The sequence below is a fragment of the Oryzias latipes genome, chromosome 19, assembly GCF_002234675.1.
Source record: "Oryzias latipes chromosome 19, ASM223467v1".
Classification (NCBI taxonomy): Eukaryota; Metazoa; Chordata; class Actinopteri; order Beloniformes; family Adrianichthyidae; genus Oryzias; species Oryzias latipes.
In genome coordinates, this window is record NC_019877.2 from 8,039,556 (window position 1) to 8,057,726 (window position 18,171).

General features: G+C 37.9%; 2 protein-coding genes across 4 annotated transcripts; one reads left to right on the plus strand and one right to left on the minus strand.

Annotated features, from left to right (window-relative positions):
• The first annotated feature begins 417 nt into the window (after positions 1–417).
• LOC101158393 (matrix metalloproteinase-25) lies at positions 418–11,799 on the plus strand. 3 transcript variants are annotated; one of them, XM_020712014.2, is made up of 11 exons: positions 418–545; positions 623–736; positions 3,739–3,871; positions 3,994–4,138; positions 4,312–4,610; positions 4,759–4,938; positions 5,953–6,037; positions 8,295–8,377; positions 9,045–9,197; positions 9,654–9,947; positions 10,447–11,799. In XM_020712014.2, the coding sequence occupies exons 2-11, from the start codon at positions 653–655 to the stop codon at positions 10,692–10,694; spliced, it is 1,704 nt and encodes a 567-aa protein (XP_020567673.1). In that variant the 5' UTR covers positions 418–545; positions 623–652; the 3' UTR covers positions 10,695–11,799. The 3 variants fall into 3 exon arrangements, with proteins under 3 accessions (XP_020567673.1, XP_004080547.1, XP_020567672.1); XM_004080499.4 differs by having other exon boundaries at positions 419–556; positions 645–736; XM_020712013.2 differs by having other exon boundaries at positions 419–545; positions 645–736.
• Positions 11,800–12,490: 691 nt separating this feature from the next.
• Positions 12,491–14,994, minus strand: LOC101175513 (carbonic anhydrase 4). Its single transcript, XM_004080315.4, has 9 exons — positions 14,963–14,994; positions 14,732–14,807; positions 14,618–14,644; positions 14,367–14,537; positions 14,029–14,177; positions 13,730–13,825; positions 13,574–13,652; positions 13,327–13,490; positions 12,491–13,239 (listed from the first exon to the last, which is right to left on the minus strand). Exons 2-9 carry the CDS (start codon positions 14,805–14,807, stop codon positions 13,063–13,065), a joined length of 939 nt encoding a protein of 312 aa, XP_004080363.1. The 5' UTR covers positions 14,963–14,994; the 3' UTR covers positions 12,491–13,062.
• Between the last annotated feature and the right edge of the window lie 3,177 nt (positions 14,995–18,171).

Below are 18,171 nucleotides of genomic sequence, written 5' to 3' on the forward strand. Positions count from 1 at the left end.
ATGTCCTGGATTAATTGTAGGTCAGTGAATCTGATCATTCAAAATGAACCAATATTGACTGAATTGTACTTGAAACCACAAGTTATGATATGAATCGAATCATCGTTAAAATGAACCATTACACCTCTAGCTACATAGAAAACCTAAAGATTAAGATATATATATAACAATAATTTCAGTCTTTACAGATTTATGTATATGATAGATTGTTTTAATTTAGCATATTTGCATAAAAACACAGCTTGAGTAATAACAACAGAAAACTTCCTCACATTTTAAGGAATGGCAACTCTTTTTTTAAAGTGTCATGCCTCCGACACTGTTCTCCTTAAACATGAATGAATGTACTTCATGTTAGGTCCTCCTCCTTTTCATGTGGTGGAGGAAGTTTCCTAACACCCCCCTACACACGCACGCACACAAACACACGCACAGCATTGCACGTTAAGCTTCAAAAGTGAAAAGAAGCCGCACAGCTTTCTGGAAGTAGAGACTGCAGCATCGATCAGCCCAGCCTACTCCCGAGAGGCAGAGGAGAGACACTGGTGAGCTTTGTGTGAGTCATCCGAGTTGATCAGAGATGCTGGTGTTGGTAATGAGACTCAAATGGGTTTCCTGTCAGTAACGGAGCGCTTCACCTGCAGTAACGCTGATGGAGATGGTTCTTTTCATCGTGATGGTTCTACATCTAACAGGAGGCATGTCTGCACTGCCTGACCAATACAGCAGAGCCGTGGTGAGTAGAACTATATAGTGTTATTGTGCTATGACTCAAAACAAAACTACTTTATTTTAAGCTTGTTTACCAGTTTAAAAGACAATTAGGTTTAATATCATTTAAAATGTAAAAACTACTTTTTTTAAGTTATACATAACGCAGAAAAAGTATTAAATTACTTCAATCTGGGTGATTTTGTGCAAATACATTTTAATCAACGATACAAAGCTACTTTAATGGTGCATCAATCAAAAAACAAAGTATTGAATACATTTGGCTGCAAAGTGACTCTGATTTGCCTTGAGAAGTGAAGATTCATTCTAAATTCTTGCCAAATGTGGTTTTGAATGCCGCAAGAAAGACGGTTGGTGCACGGGCCAACACCTTTTCCTCCCAGCTGCAGCATGAAAGGTTGAAACAGGGTGGAGGCGGCACATGAGCAGCTTTAAGAATTGGAAGATTACACTTAGAAATTGCAATATGTGCATGGCTGTGGGGCAGAGGTATAGCGATTGACGTCTGATTCCCATGTGTCGAAGTGTCCTTGGGTAACACACTGAATCCCAAATCCACATCCTGGTGGGTATAAATTGGCGCAAGTAAAGCGCTTTGTGCCGTCCAAGAGTAAAGTGGGATAAAAGTACAAGTCATTTACCATCCTCTACTGTTTACTATGACGCTGCTTTTACATACGCTATGAATAAATATAGATTCTTAAGCTCATAAAGGCAACAAAAAAAATAATGTTTAATAATTCAATGCCTTATGGCCAAAACTACTTAGTGCTCAGGTCCTAAAATCATTAGTGAAGCATTTCTTGAGGATGCTGAGTGGGTAGGCAGTTAGCAGCGCTGCTTCACAATGAAAATATTTTATGAATTTATGGTTTGAACCCCAGCTTAGTTCCATCAATCCATCATTGTCGGATTTTTTAGTCATCCCCTCTTCCTCTAACTTGAATAGTGATGTTATCTGGATGGGGGTGTCACTGTGGGTAGTAGTTTGACCCTTGGTGACCTCTTTAGAGGGCAGTAGGTCATCATGAAACGGTAGCGTGAAAAAGTTCTCACTGATCCTGAATTGAAGAAATACAGCAAAGCATAGAATAAATGTCAAAATTGAATAAATACAGGGCTGGCTAACTCTGGCCCTCAAGGGCCTCTCCCTGGACTGCTTGATTCTGACTACCTAAACCAGGTGTGTTCAGTCAGTCAGGATGTGAAATCAGCAGAAAGATGGTGAACGAGAGCTGGAAACCAGGCAGTCTTGAAGACCAGGGTTGGCATACCCTCCATAAATAACATTAAAAGCTTAAGATTCTATTTTTTGCTTTGAAGAAACACATATGGGTTTGTATTTTCACATTCACACACATTCAGTCTGTGAATGTGTGTGTGCATGGGTGAAGGGGATTGTGACTGTAAAGTGCTTTGGGCCTTCGAAAGAAGGTAGAAAGTGCTATATAAGTATACGCCATTTACCATTTATTTTAGGAAATCACTGAAAAATGTGGGATTTCACCATAAAACAAACAGTAACAGCTACAAATACTATTTATTACTATTTCAAACTGATCAAATAAAAAATATATGACAATATGTGAAGTTCCAAATGAGCTTTGGAAGAAGATTTCAAGAAGTTGGAAGAAGTCCAAGCCTTTTTTTTCAATTCAGTCCAAACTTAAATGTATACGAACAGTATTTTTACAGAATTAGAAGAAATAAAGACATAAACAGAAAACAATCACGTAAAAATCACATCAATGAATATTGTTGACTCCCTTATATCACCCTTTATAATTGCTTTGAATTTTTTTAGGGATTGACAATTTTAAATGTCTTCCCTGCAGCTATTTCATCACTGAACCCCTCTAGTGGAGACACAGTGACATTTAGCATTTGATTCATAAACATTTCAAAATCTTGTACTGTTTTTATTATCTCTTAAATGGAAACAGCCAACTGTCAGTAAGAAACCCATTCAATATCTATATCTATAAAGCACTTTTCACAAAGCAGGTAAAACCCAATAAAACATACTCAGACATTTTAAAAAACAGGTAAAAGATAGCCTAAAAAATGAAAAACTAAAGTTAAAATCTTCAAATCTGTTCTAAATTTAACAGGAAGCCAGTGTAGCAATAAAGGCAGAGGGGTGACATGAGTTTGCTTATTGGTTCCAGTTTAATGCCTTGCTGCAGAATTTTGGACAGATTGACAATTAACTGTTTGTTAAAACAAGTAAATGAGAAGAGATAAAAGCATGTATAATCAGCTCAAGGTCAGATTGAGAAAATCAGTTTTAGTATAGCCATGTTCCTCAGGCGATAAAAACGTAAAAAACTTTTTTTACAATAAGCTTGGAATGGGATTCAAGAGATGTAGATTTTTATCGAACCAGACATTACGTTTTGTGAGTCTAGATTGGACGGAGGAACTGAGGTGAACTGAGGTGTTTTTTGATGGAGAGTATTTTACCATCAGGGTTAAAGATTAATGTCTTTTGAGGGTTGCCATGTAACCACACTTTGATGCTGGCCTATATTAGTCTAAAATAGATTTTTGTAATAGTTTTCACCACAGGAGCCATAAAGCTAAATGTCATCAGCATATAAATAATACGAAATCTGACTAAATTTGCTGATGAGTCTCCCAAGAGGTTTCAAATAGAGGATAAGTAAGATGGGGCCCAGAACAGAACCTTGGGGAACACCACTAGACATAATTTTTGTTTCTGAGAATAAGAAGTCAACGGTGACATTATAGGTTCTGCCACTAAAGTATCATTGCATTCTTTAAAAAGTATAGTCAGAAAATTGAGTTATTAAGTAGTATTTGCTGAATGTGAAAGAACGTTTTCATTAAGAACTACTTTTTATTTTAACTTAAAAGCAACCATGCAAACTGTGCTGCCAGAAGAGGGATAGTGTCTTCGCTATCTGATTTTACCCAACAAATGTGCTTTTTCAAACCTCCTTTAAGCCCATTTGCGAGTAGTCTTTCTTATTGTTTTCTTTCTAGGATTGGCTTAGCAGGTATGGTTACCTCCCTCCTCCCGACCCTCGTACCAGCAGGCTGCAGACCAAAGACGGGATTGAAAACGCCATCCGTGTCATGCAGAGATTTGGAGGTCTCCCGGAAACGGGATTGCTGGGTATCATCCGCATAGCTTACATCACTCATGTTGTCATGTCATGTGTGCATTTCATCTGTGGTTGCGATACTTCTGTAAATTGAAATTTCAACATACAAGTGAGTGACCAGCTTCTCCTTCAGACAGGAAAACTCTGAAACTCATGTCTACACCGCGATGCTCCCTTCCTGACATTGTTGAAGGAGAAGATATGAGGAGGAGGAGGAGGCGCAGGAAAAGATACGCCCTGTCAGGCCTTAAGTGGCATAAGACAGACCTCACATGGAGGTGTGTTTCCTGTCATGTTGCATTGTGACTTCCATGTTGTAAGGTTTTTCTAAAATTTCTTCACTTGGAAAAAATGGAAAGGACAATTTCAAAATAACTCATGAGCTAATGTTTTTTTTTTTCTTTTCTCATATCTGACTTAAACAAGTATTTGTTTCTGTAACTGCCCCCAGCGTCCACAGCTACCCCAAACCCTCACAAGGTCTCAGCAACAGTTTGGTGGAAAACCTGCTCTTTCATGCCCTCAAAGCCTGGAGCGATGCCGCCCCACTCAATTTCCAACAGCTACAGGGTGACAGCAGGGGCGCCACAGCCGAGGGGGACATCAAAGTTTCTTTTTCTCGCTTGCTCCACGATGATGGATACCCTTTTGATGGCCTGGGGGGCACGCTGGCCCACGCTTTCTATCCTGGGGTGGCCCAAGTGTCCGGTGACACTCACTTTGATGATGATGAGAGCTGGAGCTTCGGAGGTATTTCTAAAGTTGCAGATTGTGGCTTGTGTTGCTATAGATGCACAGTTTTAGTGAGAGTCCAAAAACACCTCAATGTACAGTGACGTCTACATTTCCAGTGGTACTTTGTTTGACCCGCTAACACTTTTGCTTCACACTTCCACAGGTGACAGCAGCACCACAGACTTGTTCACAGTCGCCGTGCACGAGTTTGGCCACGCGCTTGGCCTGTCGCATTCGTCCTCTGATCCGTCTATCATGAGGCCATACTACCAGGGCTCTGTGGGGGACGTTTCCACCTTCAAACTGGCCCTGGATGACAGACTGGCTATCCAGCAGCTGTATGGTCAGTCTTTGTCACTTGTGTATTTGCTGATACAACAACCCCTTCTGGAATTACACCATTTTTTTTATGATTAAATAAAACTACTGCCGATAAATAAATGAGTTCAAAGACAACAAAGAAGCATGCAGATTTAAAGAGTTTGGGGATTTTCAGTCAAGAGGATTTAAAATAAGGAACCGGAAACTCTGTGACAGCGCAGTGGGAAATGAAACATTGAAAACCAAAAAAAGAAATGTTAGTAAAAACTGTTTCTTCTGATTAAAAAAAAGGTTATTGCTGTGCTCTCACACCATAAAAGATCACAGACAGTGTGAGAATGTAATGACACGCAGTCTATAGAAAAAACAGGATGAGAACAGGAAGAAAGAAAATATATTACACAAACTAAACATAGAAACATAGAGAGACCCTACACATCTCACAAAAAACAATCAATTTAATCAAATATCCATGACATTTCTCAAAAATTAGTTGGATGGGCTTATCTAGTTTCATACGTAAATGCAGTAAATTAATCAAAATTAGCTGCTTCAATCAAATATGTTGAGTTTGTGGAAAAGCAGTTTTAGGACCCCCCCCCCCCACCCTCCTGAAATGATAAGTTCCCTTATTTTTCCAGTGTGTCTATTTGTTTGATTTGCACAAAATGTTAGAAAACATAATAATTATTCATAAAAATTTCATAATGCTTAAATATGATGTTTAATGTAGATTTAAGTGCTTTGCTGGACAAAAATCAGGTACAATATAAACCTTTGGATGATATTTAGATTCTTCACTAAAGGCCCTAAAGAGCACAGGTATTTTAAAATAGATATTTACTGTATCCATAAATATTAGGTCATTTGAACTGTTGTAATTAATAAATCTCATAGAAATGCACAAATAAATATATCAAATCAAAAATCGGAAGTGCTCGCTTCATTCAGACTAAAGCAGGCCCCTTTAAATTCTTCTTTTTCTGTTGTCATCAGCTTTCGTTTCCTCTTCGTTTTTTCTTAATTGCGTTTTCAGGCGCAAGAGACGGCGGGCAGCAGGATGGCAAAGATCCCCACCTCCCCCATCTGCCCACCCTGCCTCCCCCAAGACCAACACAGCAGTGAGTTTGCTGATGACTATAAATACTTCCTTTTGTGTTTACATGTCTGCACTCATGGAAATATGAACTAATTAAAAGCAGTAAAAATACTTTGGTCTTTTGGCGCCCTCGTGTGTTTACTAAAATAACTACAACTCACATTATTCACACCTGCTTTTTTTTTTTTTTTGGATTAAAAGAAAATAGAAGCTGACGGGTTTTTTTTCACTGTAATGCATCATATCATTTCCTTCTGGAAGACGGTTGTTTCATTTTAAAGGAACTCACAGTTAGAAGGCTCTGGTTCAAATCCCAGCTGGGACCTTTCTGTGTGGAGTTTGCATCAGTGACGTGCTGTGAGGTTCACGGCTGGTGAGACACTGACGTCATCAGTCAGATTTACAAACAAATAAATCCTAAAGAGTAATTTATTCACCATTTGATTGGCAACAGGCACATTTCAATTCAACCTTTTTCTTTTGTTTACAAACTGTAGTACAGAAAAAAAAAATCAATAAACGTGTTATTTTTGACTTACTTTTACTTATTACTGAAGACCGCTGTGGGTACCGGATGTTCTCGGGTTGCCGTATGTTCTCGGGGTCCTTCGGGGTCCTTCGACCAATGATGACGTCACACTATTTGATTGGCTGTAAGTTGCCACGACCAATGAGTTAACGTCGCTAAGTTTTTTTAAAACTTTATTCACAATTGCGGTATCATACATTAACAATGACATTAACGTTAACAACGAACAATAACAATGTAATCAATATTGCCTCGAAGATCAGTCACCATTGCCAAACAAAATATTAACATAGAAAATAAAGAATAGAGGGGAAAAAAAAGAAACAATGAACATAACACACAAATAAATAAAAACATAAGTAAAATAAAATAAAGGAACATAGAAAAAATCTAAATAGTCTAATACTAGTTAAGTTAGGGGTACTCGTGAAGTTTGTACTTCTGAACAAAACTAAGCAATTTCAAGCCATTCTTCTTTTTCATATAATGAACTGATTGAAAGTAAAAACAGAGCTCTTTATTAAATGTTATAAAAAGTGGTTTGGTCTTCAAAACTTGACCTCACCAAGATGGCGGTGCTCTCCTCGTGATGTCTCCTCTAGTGATATAACTCATTGGAAGGACCCCCGAAGGACCCGAGAACATCCGGCAACCCGAGAACATCCGGTACCCACACCGCCCCTTCTAGAGAAACACACGGATAACCTGTTTGTAGAAGTGTTTCTGGTCTTTTTCAGTTTTAAAAGTCTCTCTGTCTCCATGCAGATCACTGTCAGTGACGTGTCTCCACAAATTCCTGAGTTTAGACACGTAATCCTCCATTTAGAAAACTATGCTAAACAATATTAAAGAACAATTAGACAGCTTCACTTGACTTGCTACCACTAATTCTATTATTTTTTAGCCAGGGTGTCACATTCTCTAGGTCTAGGATCACCAGCGCCCTCTGCCTTGAGGCTTGTGTACTGCGAGCCTCTCCTAGTGTATTTCTACAGCGCATTTTAAGCAAATAGAAAAGACTAAAAGAGTCACAAACTGACACCGATGTAATCAGACAGTTGGTGAGAATTAGAAAAAATAAGTAACTAAAAAAGAAAAGTCTTTCATGATGACAGAAAGACAGAAACAGTAAAGCACATGCGTCAACTGCAGCTCAGTTAGCGCGTGCAGCGCTTTATATCTTTCACTGAAACAAAACCAAGATAGGGATTTGAAGTAAGGATATCAAATTGGGACATACTTGAGCGCAACATAATATGTCTCATTTTTCTCTTAATTGAGATCTGGAGAAGAGACAGTTGTGAGAAAATTTTGAGAATTCACACAGTGAATTCACTCACTCTGAGACTTACTCCTCAGGAGAGATATTTGAAAAGAATGAGAAATAGTTCTCATTTATGTCTAGGAGAGGTACATTTAATTTATGTATTTTTAAGTTATGTTTTGCCTCCCCTGACTGCACATCACTGCTTTGCATATTCTTCCTATGCAAGCAAACACTCCGGCTTCCTCCCACAGTCCAAAAACATGCTTTATAGGTTGCTTTATTACTCTAAATTGAGTGAATGTGAGTGATTAGGTGACCCTGCGACAGATTGGCGTCCTGTCCACTGTAAACTGCTTTTGCCCAACAGTAACTAGGACAAGCTTTGGCAACTCTGTGACCCCAAAATGGATAAAGAAGGTTAAGAAAATGAATGGATGGACTGTGCATTCAGTAAAATTTGATAAACCCCTTTTTCTATTTCAGTTCTGATCCTTCCCTTCAGGAGCGGTGTCAGGGAGGCTTTGATGCAATCGCAAACATCAGGGGGGAGGTTTTCTTTTTCAAAGGTACAAAAAAAAAATGCTATGTTCACAATGGCCATATAACGTGCATTCTGAATGCAAGTTCTTGAAAGGGCATTAAGCATATGATGTTCACCCTGGACTGTCGCTACCCAATACTAGCGCATGGTATCCAGTTGGTGCGAGATGTCGAAGCAGTGTAGATCTTGTGTTTCTTGCCCAAGGCTTTTTCTTTCACGGCTTTATTCTCATATACTAAAGACTTGGTCTTATATAATTCCAGCAGAGCATAAACGCAATTATTAATTTCTATTCTGTGATCAGTTTTCAAACGGTTCTGTAAATGAAAAAGGACACCATTTACTGGTTTCAACTGGTTTAACTTTCAATGCGTGTTCAATTGCTGTGCTTTTTGTACGGAAACTGACTTAAAAACTTGTATAGCTTAAGAAACTCATGTGTAGCTTAAGAGTTTTGAACACAGAAGCCGGAAATACAAATTTATGCACGTTAAGGTAGACTTGTCATTGGAATTTTTCTTCTGAATGCACTATGCCAAAGGCGGTGTGAATGTACTGTGAGACATTTAGATTAAAAGAAAACAATGTAGAACATACTTCAAACCTTCTGTTTGCAGATAGAACTTACATTTTACATTTGCGGATTGTACTATTTGTTTAAAACTGATGCTGTATTTTCTTGAAAAAAAAAGGTCCTCAGTTCTGGAGAATTCAGAGAGACGGGTCTTTAGTGTCTCTAAAGCCGGGGCAGATCAAAAACTTCTGGATCGGCCTTCCTCCAGAGATAAAGAAGATCGATGCAGTTTATGAAAGACGTGGTGACGGCAGAATCATCTTCTTCATCGGTAAAGATCAGTGATTACAAGATGTGATGCAATTAGTGACCTTATTTATGACAGACAGACGGACAGACAGACAGGACAAGACGCAAATGACATTGAAGATGATGGGAATTAGGCTGTAGTGAGCTTTAAAAGCAGTGAAATATGGATTCCAGTATGTTTTTATCACTTTAAATTAGGAGGTTTGTGTCAATTTGCAGTTATGAAGTTTGAAACCATATTCATTTTTATGCCTACTGTCATATATTTGAAGAATTTGTCTTCTTAGCTTGACTCAGACTTTTAGTTTGTACATCCATTTCTTGAATTCTGATTGAACTACATGAAAAAGTACCAACATATAAATCATCACATACAGAGATTTAACTTTTAATTATTGAAAGTTTTTCTCATAAATAAAGGTTTAAAAAGATTAAAACCTGATAATGCTAAGCAACTTTATTATTCATTCTAATCCAGGTTCTCAGTACTGGGTCTTCAAAGACACAGAGGCCATGAGCGGGTACCCTCGACCGCTTTCCGACTGGGGCATGAGGACAGAAAGTGGGGCCCCGGTGGATCGTGTGGATGCAGGCTTTGTTTGGGCCCACAATGGCAAAACCTACCTGTTCAGTGGAGGAATGTTCTGGAGGTTCGACGAGAGCCGCAAAGATGATCAGGCCGCCTCGCTTCCAGAGCCGGGTTACCCGCGTGACAATGGCCTCTGGGAAGGAATGCCCAATCACATGGACGATGTAATCAGCTGGGGAGAAGGTAACACTGCTTTTAGACACATCATGTGCCACAGACGTCTGATAAAATCCACAGATAAATACACAAAAGCAAAGAGGAGACGAGTCAGACTGATAACATTGATGTCATTCAGAAGCAAATACAATCGCTGATCTAAGTTGACTTACAAGTTGCAATGTTTTTTCTGTAAAACAAAAAACTTTATAAATTTTATCATAAGCTGTTGATATAAGAGTTAAATAATCATAAAGTGCCGAATGCGATCAATGAAATGATCAGAAAGATCTATAAAAACCTAATGACAGAAAATACTTAAAAATTACAAATAAAAACAGTCTAAGTTTTCTATTTTTTACAACCCAAATTTTTGCTTAAATAGAAAAAAGTGAATAGTTGAGCAATAACATGAAGATACTGTCCAAACAGCCTGTTCCTGCTTGACTGCAAAACATGTTAGTAATGTGAAGCTGTCAGTTTTGGTGTGTCTTGATTAATGGTGACAGCTCCTTTCATTCTTTAGGAGATGCCTATTTCTTTAAAGACAACATGTACTGGGTGCTAACCAATGGAGGATTGGCCCAAGACGTCGTCACGCCTAAATCCACGGCTGTGGACTTCCTGAAGTGTCCGGCTCCTCCCTCAAAGCCAAGCCCCCCAAGTCCTCGAAACCCCAAGAAATGTCATTGTGACTTCAACAGATCTCAGTCCTCAAGATGCAGCTGGATTTTACTGATTCTTGCTGTGTTGGTGGGAAACCTGGTTTTTTGAATGTTTACCAGCTGATTTTTTGGGTGTGTTACTTCGCCAAAGGGTTAATAGAAACTCGTTACTTCATAGAAGTGTTTGATTTCCCTCAGTGGTTTAAAATTACATGAAACCGCCTGTGCAAAAGACTGTAAAGCCAGGATTCTGTAGGTTCTCTGTCTTATCAGAAGAAAAATCCTCAACTCAGTAGTTAATAACGCTTCTCTGCACACTGGAAGTGGTTCTCTGGTCCAAAAATAAAACTGTACATAATTTTATTTCACTAGGCAGAACACTGGATAGTTCCTCCACACAGGAAGCTCGTAGGTAACCACATTCTGAAGGAAGCAGAGATCCATCAGACTATTTTTGTTCCATAATAAGAAAAGTGGCACCTATGCAATTATTAAAAATAAACGGTGAATGCAGACTATGATATGATTGACATTGAGAGGTTTACTTGTTTGCTGTTGCCTCATATTCAGGTGCAATAATCAGATTTTATTTACAACGTACACGTGATGTAAAGTTGGGTTGTTTTAACTTTCCTGTTAATTATCATCAAAAGTGTCAAGGTCTTGTATCATAATTATGTGTTTTACTTTGATTTAAACCAAGTGTTTATTTTAAAGAGTTACAAAAAAAATAGTATTTCTTGGGACAAAAAAGCAAAAATAAAGATATTTTATATCTCAGTATGTAGTTTAATTTTTGGTTTTGCATTCAAGGAGTCAGATTTTTGTTTTGTTTTAATCTCATGGCAGTTTTCTTAATTTATTCTCCATCCACAACCATTTTGCTTTATGAACCACCAAATATTCTTAAAGTTAGTGCTTTTATCCTTCATAGGCACATGGTAAGTGATTGAGCAAGCCTCAACTATAGAACATATAAAAAAAATATTTTCCAGGAGAGGAGGTTGAAAGAAGAAGACTAAAAGTGAACAAAAAATCATTTAAAACGGAAATATTGTACTTTTCGTAATTTCTGGAACTTCAGATTTTTTTGGAAGCAATTTAGGGGTTACAGAAGAAAAATGCCACCTATTACTGAAGCAATCAGTGTACTATAAATAACTAAAGTCATCTTCTTTCTACTCTGTCATTAAAAGAACAGTAATTGATCTTGACTAAGTGATTTTGTTTCATTTGTCATTCTTTTCAAAGGGTTTATCTTTAAATCTCTCAGCCCCCAAGGCTTTGCATGCAGGTTTTTCAAGTCTCTTTTTTTACGACATGAATGCTAATCATTCCTCACTGACAGCACCGTGAATCTCTGCCCAGATTCCATCAGTGATAAGTCTACAAGGCACCTTCCACTTGCAGGACATCTACAGCACAAAAATTGTTTAAGTTTTAAATGTGTTTGTTGTATAAAAGTGTTGATCTCAAACAAAAAGTCCATATTTTTTTTCTGATTTTTTTTTCCGGACTCAAGGACTAACAAAATAAAAGTTTATCAGAGCGCAACAAGAATTTCCGACTTGTTTTAAGGAGTAACTCTCCAGGTAAAGCTATGCAATATTATTACTTGTCTTTCGGTAGTTAGTCAGTGAGGTTTTCTTAAAGGCTCTCTTTATGCCTGAGCTTTAAATAGAACCGTTTATTTGGAAGGACAAAGGCAACTTCACAGGTAGAAAGGCTTTTTTATTTGACTTGGAAGCAAGCCGACTGTGAGTGAAACTCACAAAGTTTATGTGCAAGCAGTTTTGGTGCATTTTATAGATTTGAAAAGATCCTTTGTCCCCACATTCGCTTGAGACTTCTGCAGTCTCTGAATCCCCCCCCCCCCCCCCCCCCCCCCATGCAAGAGAGACCAAATTTCTGACTCAAATGATAACCTTTATTGAGCTTATGATATCAAACGTTGCAACACTTGTGTACAGTCCGGACAAAGTGCCTGTTCAATGATAAATAACATGTTCATCTGAATTAAGAAAAATTCAAATCCTTCATTACACCAACAGCTCAGAGCATTAGTAACAGCAGATACATCTGCTCAAATGAAAATAAGAAAATAACTGAACAAAAAACGATGCATTTGTGCATAAGAGTATAAACATAAACTTGATAAATGGTGCATGCTTCAATTAGTGCATATCAGCTCTGTAACACTGCAGAAATGACACAGAAGCATAAACTTTGACATCCTTTTAGAAGCACCAGGATGTCTGAATTGGCTTAACAAATATTAGATTTGCACGTTAGTCCCTGTCCTGTGTGTTTAAAATGAATGACTACAGGCACTGGAAAAAGGCGTGGGAGGGGGGGGGGGCAAAACGCCACCAAACTTCATCTTTAAAGATTTGTTAGAGTTAAGAGGAAAACATGATAAATAATATGGCTTGGTTGTTTTTGGGGAAAATTTGGGGAAAAATAAATTACAATTCCTTTTATCCCCAAAATGTTCCTAGTAGCAGGGTGAGAGACATCAGACTCAAAGTGTGCCGTGTGGCGGATGAGGTGGGCTGTGTCCTCACAGGCTGACTGTTTTGGATGCTGCGGTAGACGTTGGTCATGAAAGAGGATGTGCTGTTGGAGAAGCGAACTGTTGACCCAAAGAGGTCAATCTGCAGAACAGAAGGTTATTGAGTCATTATACATGGAAAAAGACAAAGATGCTTTATTTAGGCTTGAGAATTAAAAAAAAAACCTACCAGATCTTTGCTGACCATGATGGGATCCTTGAACACGGTCCAAACTACAGCCTCGTTGCAGGCAGGGGTTGTCAAGGATCCGAGGTAGCGATAATACTTTGTGCGATCCACCCCAAACAGAAGATCGTCCAAAGAAATTCCAGCAGCCATCGAAACAGAAGTATCTGAAGACAAAGAAAAAACACATTGACAAGACCATCCTCAACCAACAGTCAGAGACCCACTCCAGAAAAAGCCCTCATCTTACTCTTCTCTGTGATGTTTTTCAAATAGGAAGTCAGTGTATTCCAGCCTGGAGGCTGAGCGGTGTTTGTACCAGACATCACCTGGGGAAAAAAGTGCATTTAGTTTAGTTTACTGTCTGATGATTTAGAGGGAATGAAAAAAATTCAAGTTTTCTCACATCAATGAAGAATCCAAGAGCGGCAAGACCTGTAGAGTCGCCAACAGCCAGTGTTGTGTTCTTTTTATAGGATGCCTTACTGTTCACAATGTGTAGCTAGACAAAGAAAAAAAAGTGTTTTAGTACAAAACAACCAATTTAATTTGAGATACGGAAAAAATCCTTAATGTTTTTGGACGTAGTTGGACCAACCTGTTTGATTTCAAATAAATTCAACTATTTTTTTTCATGGTTTATTATTTTGATGCCATCTTTTTTGCATAAATGAAAGTAAAATTCACGTAAACTAAGCTAATTACCTCCATGGGGTAACGTTTGCCATCCACGGTGTGTTCTGAGCCGGGGGTAGTGCTGCCATTGCCCCAGTGCAGGTGGAACTGCAGGCTGTCATAGTCCTCAGACAGGTCTCCTCCTGAAATCTTGACTCCATCAGCAAGTGTGACTTTGACTGAGTCAAAAAAAACAAAACCAAAGTTAGAACACTAAAATGGAAAATGATCCATCCAGGTATTCTGAATTTGATTTAGCAGGAAAATGTGTTGCTCCTCGTCAAGTTTTGGCGAGACATGGATGAGGCGGGCTTTAACATGCATTGACCTTTTGGAAATGTTTCTGATCCTAAAGCATCACTAAGCACCTGTGTCTCCTGTGTTTTCAATCTTTGTCAGTGCCGAGGTGTTGCTGTAGTTTGTGAAGGTGAAGGCCGTCAGGTTGGCGTCCGCTGTGGCATTTGCTGAGACGATGTTGATGGGTGACTGACGGGTCCCGTTACAGAAGGGAGCAGCTATCGTCGCCCAGGTGGTTTCATCTAAAAAAACAAAGAGGCTTTAGTGACTGGAAAGGAGAGAAAAAACTGATCACGGTGACTTTGATTAAAGGATTACTCACTGCAAGATGGTAAATTAAAGCACCAGGCTGTAAAGAGAGGAATATTTGTCACAATCAGACCCATAAAGTGACACAAAAAACACTTTAAGGAGGAACATGAATCTGAATACAAACCAATTGTTTCTGAAGCACAACGTGCACCGGGCACAAGGACGCACACGGCAACTGCAACTACGACCAATGAGTTCATCTAAAATAACGGAAAACAATTTTTTAAAAATAATAATTTCTTCAAGCTAGTGAAATCAAAGTGATCAAAATCTCAATAACAGAATACTATTCAGAAGATAAAGTTCATACAGCAGTAACTGATCTGTGGAAGGCAGGTGAATCCACCTGACTCACCTTGAGAGCACTAGTGCCACCTCTCTGTCTGTTCAGGAACCTTATCCTCCCCTTTTATACCAGTTCAGCCCATCCTGTTAGAGGATGGGCTATTCAAGTGGCCATAGATAAAACCGACAAAACCGACTGATTTAACAGGGGGAGTTAAAAGTTCACCTTAACATATAAGATAAAATTATTATTTTTTACAGACGTATATTTTTGTAACTTTAAAATAGCTTGAAACATCTTATTTGTGAAGAGGTTATTTAAAACATTTTTATTATATATTTTTCCCAACAAGGAAAACCTTTTCACATAAACAAGTGCAGAGAAAATTTTTGGTGACCTTCTGTGTAATTTTTGGATGCTGCTCTGGATTATGTGGGGGCTATAGGTTTCATATTCAATTCTTTTATTTGAATAGGTGCTTAAAAACAGAACATAAAGCTTCTACATTCCTAAAAGTGTGAGATAAAGCAGTCACATGTTTTTGTGATGGTAAAGGCATGCCACCATGGATCTACTTGTTTTTCTTGTCGCGTGTCTCATCACCTTTGTCTCTTTTAGTGCTTCTCGTGAAATTCTCCCACAGTTGTGTCGTTTATGTCTGAGAGGCCCACATGTTTTTTTAAGAGGCTTTGTAAGACAGTCAACCAAATGTGAAAGCATTTCATGCACTTTAAGAACTAAACTGTTTCCGTGCCAAATTAAAAACAGTGACACAAATGTCTGCACTCATTTGTTTTTTCCATTGGAAATGTCTTCCTGTTGGCGGGACTTCTGCACACTTCCTCTTAACAGTTCCTACCGGTTAAAGCCTTTATTACTTTCTTGAGATAATACTTTCCAAGAAATCACACCCATTGAATGAAACTTTCACTTAACACATTTAAAGAGTTTAATGAGTCACTAAGTTTACGAGACAAACAGCACTAAAAGCTTTTTGAGACAAAGATGACTTTTACAGAGGGCGTGTCTGCCTGTTGTTTGAACTCTGAAGGAGGCAGCTAGAGAAGGAACAGCAGACTCTGAAAAAGATTTCTTATTGACTGAAACCTTTTGTCTTCAGGATTCTTTATTGTCATTTCACCACAGGGATGAAACAAAATTCATGTCTCTGGTCCCAGGCCAGCCATTTACAGAGCGATTATGACATGAAGTAAGAGACATCCATATGATATATTACCATTCCTATGGAGTATTTCACAGTTCCCTTGGTTATTGCACAGGTTCATGCTTTCAATATAAAAATCGTCTATCTCCCTCCTTCTCTGAAGGCTTTTCTTGTGTGTCCAAACTTGAATCTGATCCCATTAAGGTCATTTTAAGGTGTTTCGGTGCCATGTTTGGCAGTTTTTTGGACACCTGTTCTCCAATATTCCCTTCTATAATGGAAAATAAGGTTGTTGTTTTTTTAACCCTAGAGAACCCACCAACAGTTTTCTTCTGGGATTTTAAAGTTAATTTGTCAGAGCAATTAATGGCAGCCAAAAAATATACTATAATTGTGATCTTTTTTTTTTTAAATGGGAAAGAAAAAAAAACAGTGGCCAAATTTGCCTTCATGAGTTCTTGTGGGTTGATGCACCAGGGACAGAAAAAAGGAGCGGGTGAGTGGAGCATCGGGCTGAAAGCTTTAGGCGTGTTCGAGTTTCAATCCAAGCTAAAGGAAATGATAGCATAATAAGGAAAAACTGGTTCCATTAAGCCTACACTTAGAGAAGGGGAGGTTTTGTGAGAGTAATGAGGAAAGCTCTCCTGACGAAGGCTAATCTGCATGTAGGTGGTTTTTTAAAACATTTTTTAAATTATTGAAGTCTATTAGGCTGCTTGGAAAATTCCAAAGTTTTCTCAAGGTGAAGAAGGAGTTATACGCCTTCTTGTATTGGTGAATGATTCATTGATGACATTTAAATGTAGGTTTCTTATTGAAAATAAAGGCATTTTGTAATTTTATCAGAGGGGTGGGGTCCGTTCACCTCTCTCAGTTTTTTTGTTATCAAAGAGGTTTGGTTTCTTTTCTTCTCTCAAACTTTGATCTGATATAACAGTAGCAGAACAAACTATTGGTTCTGGCCAGTTATTCCAGTTGACCTTCAAAATCTTGTCTGCTGCATTCAACAAAATTAATTTGTAACTTTAGACCTGAATGGTCAAAGTTATTTTCAGCGACAGTTTTTCATTGAGATTTTGACAAAAGAGACACAAAAGACTGGAATGAGACTGAAACCAGGGCAATGCCAAGTACAATGTGAACCTGTAAACCCAGCAACCCATGGGAGACCCTTTCATTAACAGGTTTCTCAAATATAATCCAACAAAAAGAAATGTTTCCCCATACGTTTTTTTCCAAAGTTTTGCATCAAGTATTTCTAATGACTCATTAAGATTTGTAAAAAAAATGTAAAGAGTTTACTTAAGAGGAATAAGCTAATCCAATTTGCATTCTGAAGTCAAACCAGCAGCTGGAAAAGACAGTATTTTTTATTTTCTTTTAAAAAACAACATGATTCTTTTGTGGAAAAAGAATAAAATATATGTTAAAGAAACACATTAAAATTGCTATTATCGCATAAAAGCATAGGTAAACTTTAATGACTATAACTATCTGTCTGTTCAGAAGGGAAATGATTTATTAGTCACCTGAAAAAAAACTTGTTTGATCTTGAGACTTCATAACTAGACGAGTATTTTCTTCCAGAATGAGTCATCAAAGGTCAGCTGGGACTTCTCTCGCATGGCTCGAATAAAAGATCCTTTCAGAATAAGCCGTGATTTCGTCATTCAAGACAATTTCAGAAGCTTTTGGTCTTTTTTTTTTCATTTTTATTTATATATCTCAGTTAATTCTAAAATACTGACAGAAAAAAAGAGTTTGGGATTTTTTAAAATTGTTTTTTCACTGTTGATTCTGTTTTTATAGGATGAAGCGCTAAAGTGATTTGTTAAACTTTTTTAAAATATTTAAACTGAAGGTTTGTCTTGGATTACGACACGAACGGAAATACTTCCCTCTATTGTAAAAGTCTGAGTAATTTAACGCACACAAAATGAACAATGAATGAAAAACAATTACACAATTCTGGAAAGTAAATCTATCCACAAAAAAGACAGTTGTTGACAGCTGGAATTTAGATTTAATCTAAGGTACTTTCCAACAGTGTATTGCAAATAAAGCTTAAATATTGGTCAACAATTCCAGTAAAGCTTTTTGTCCACCTTAAATA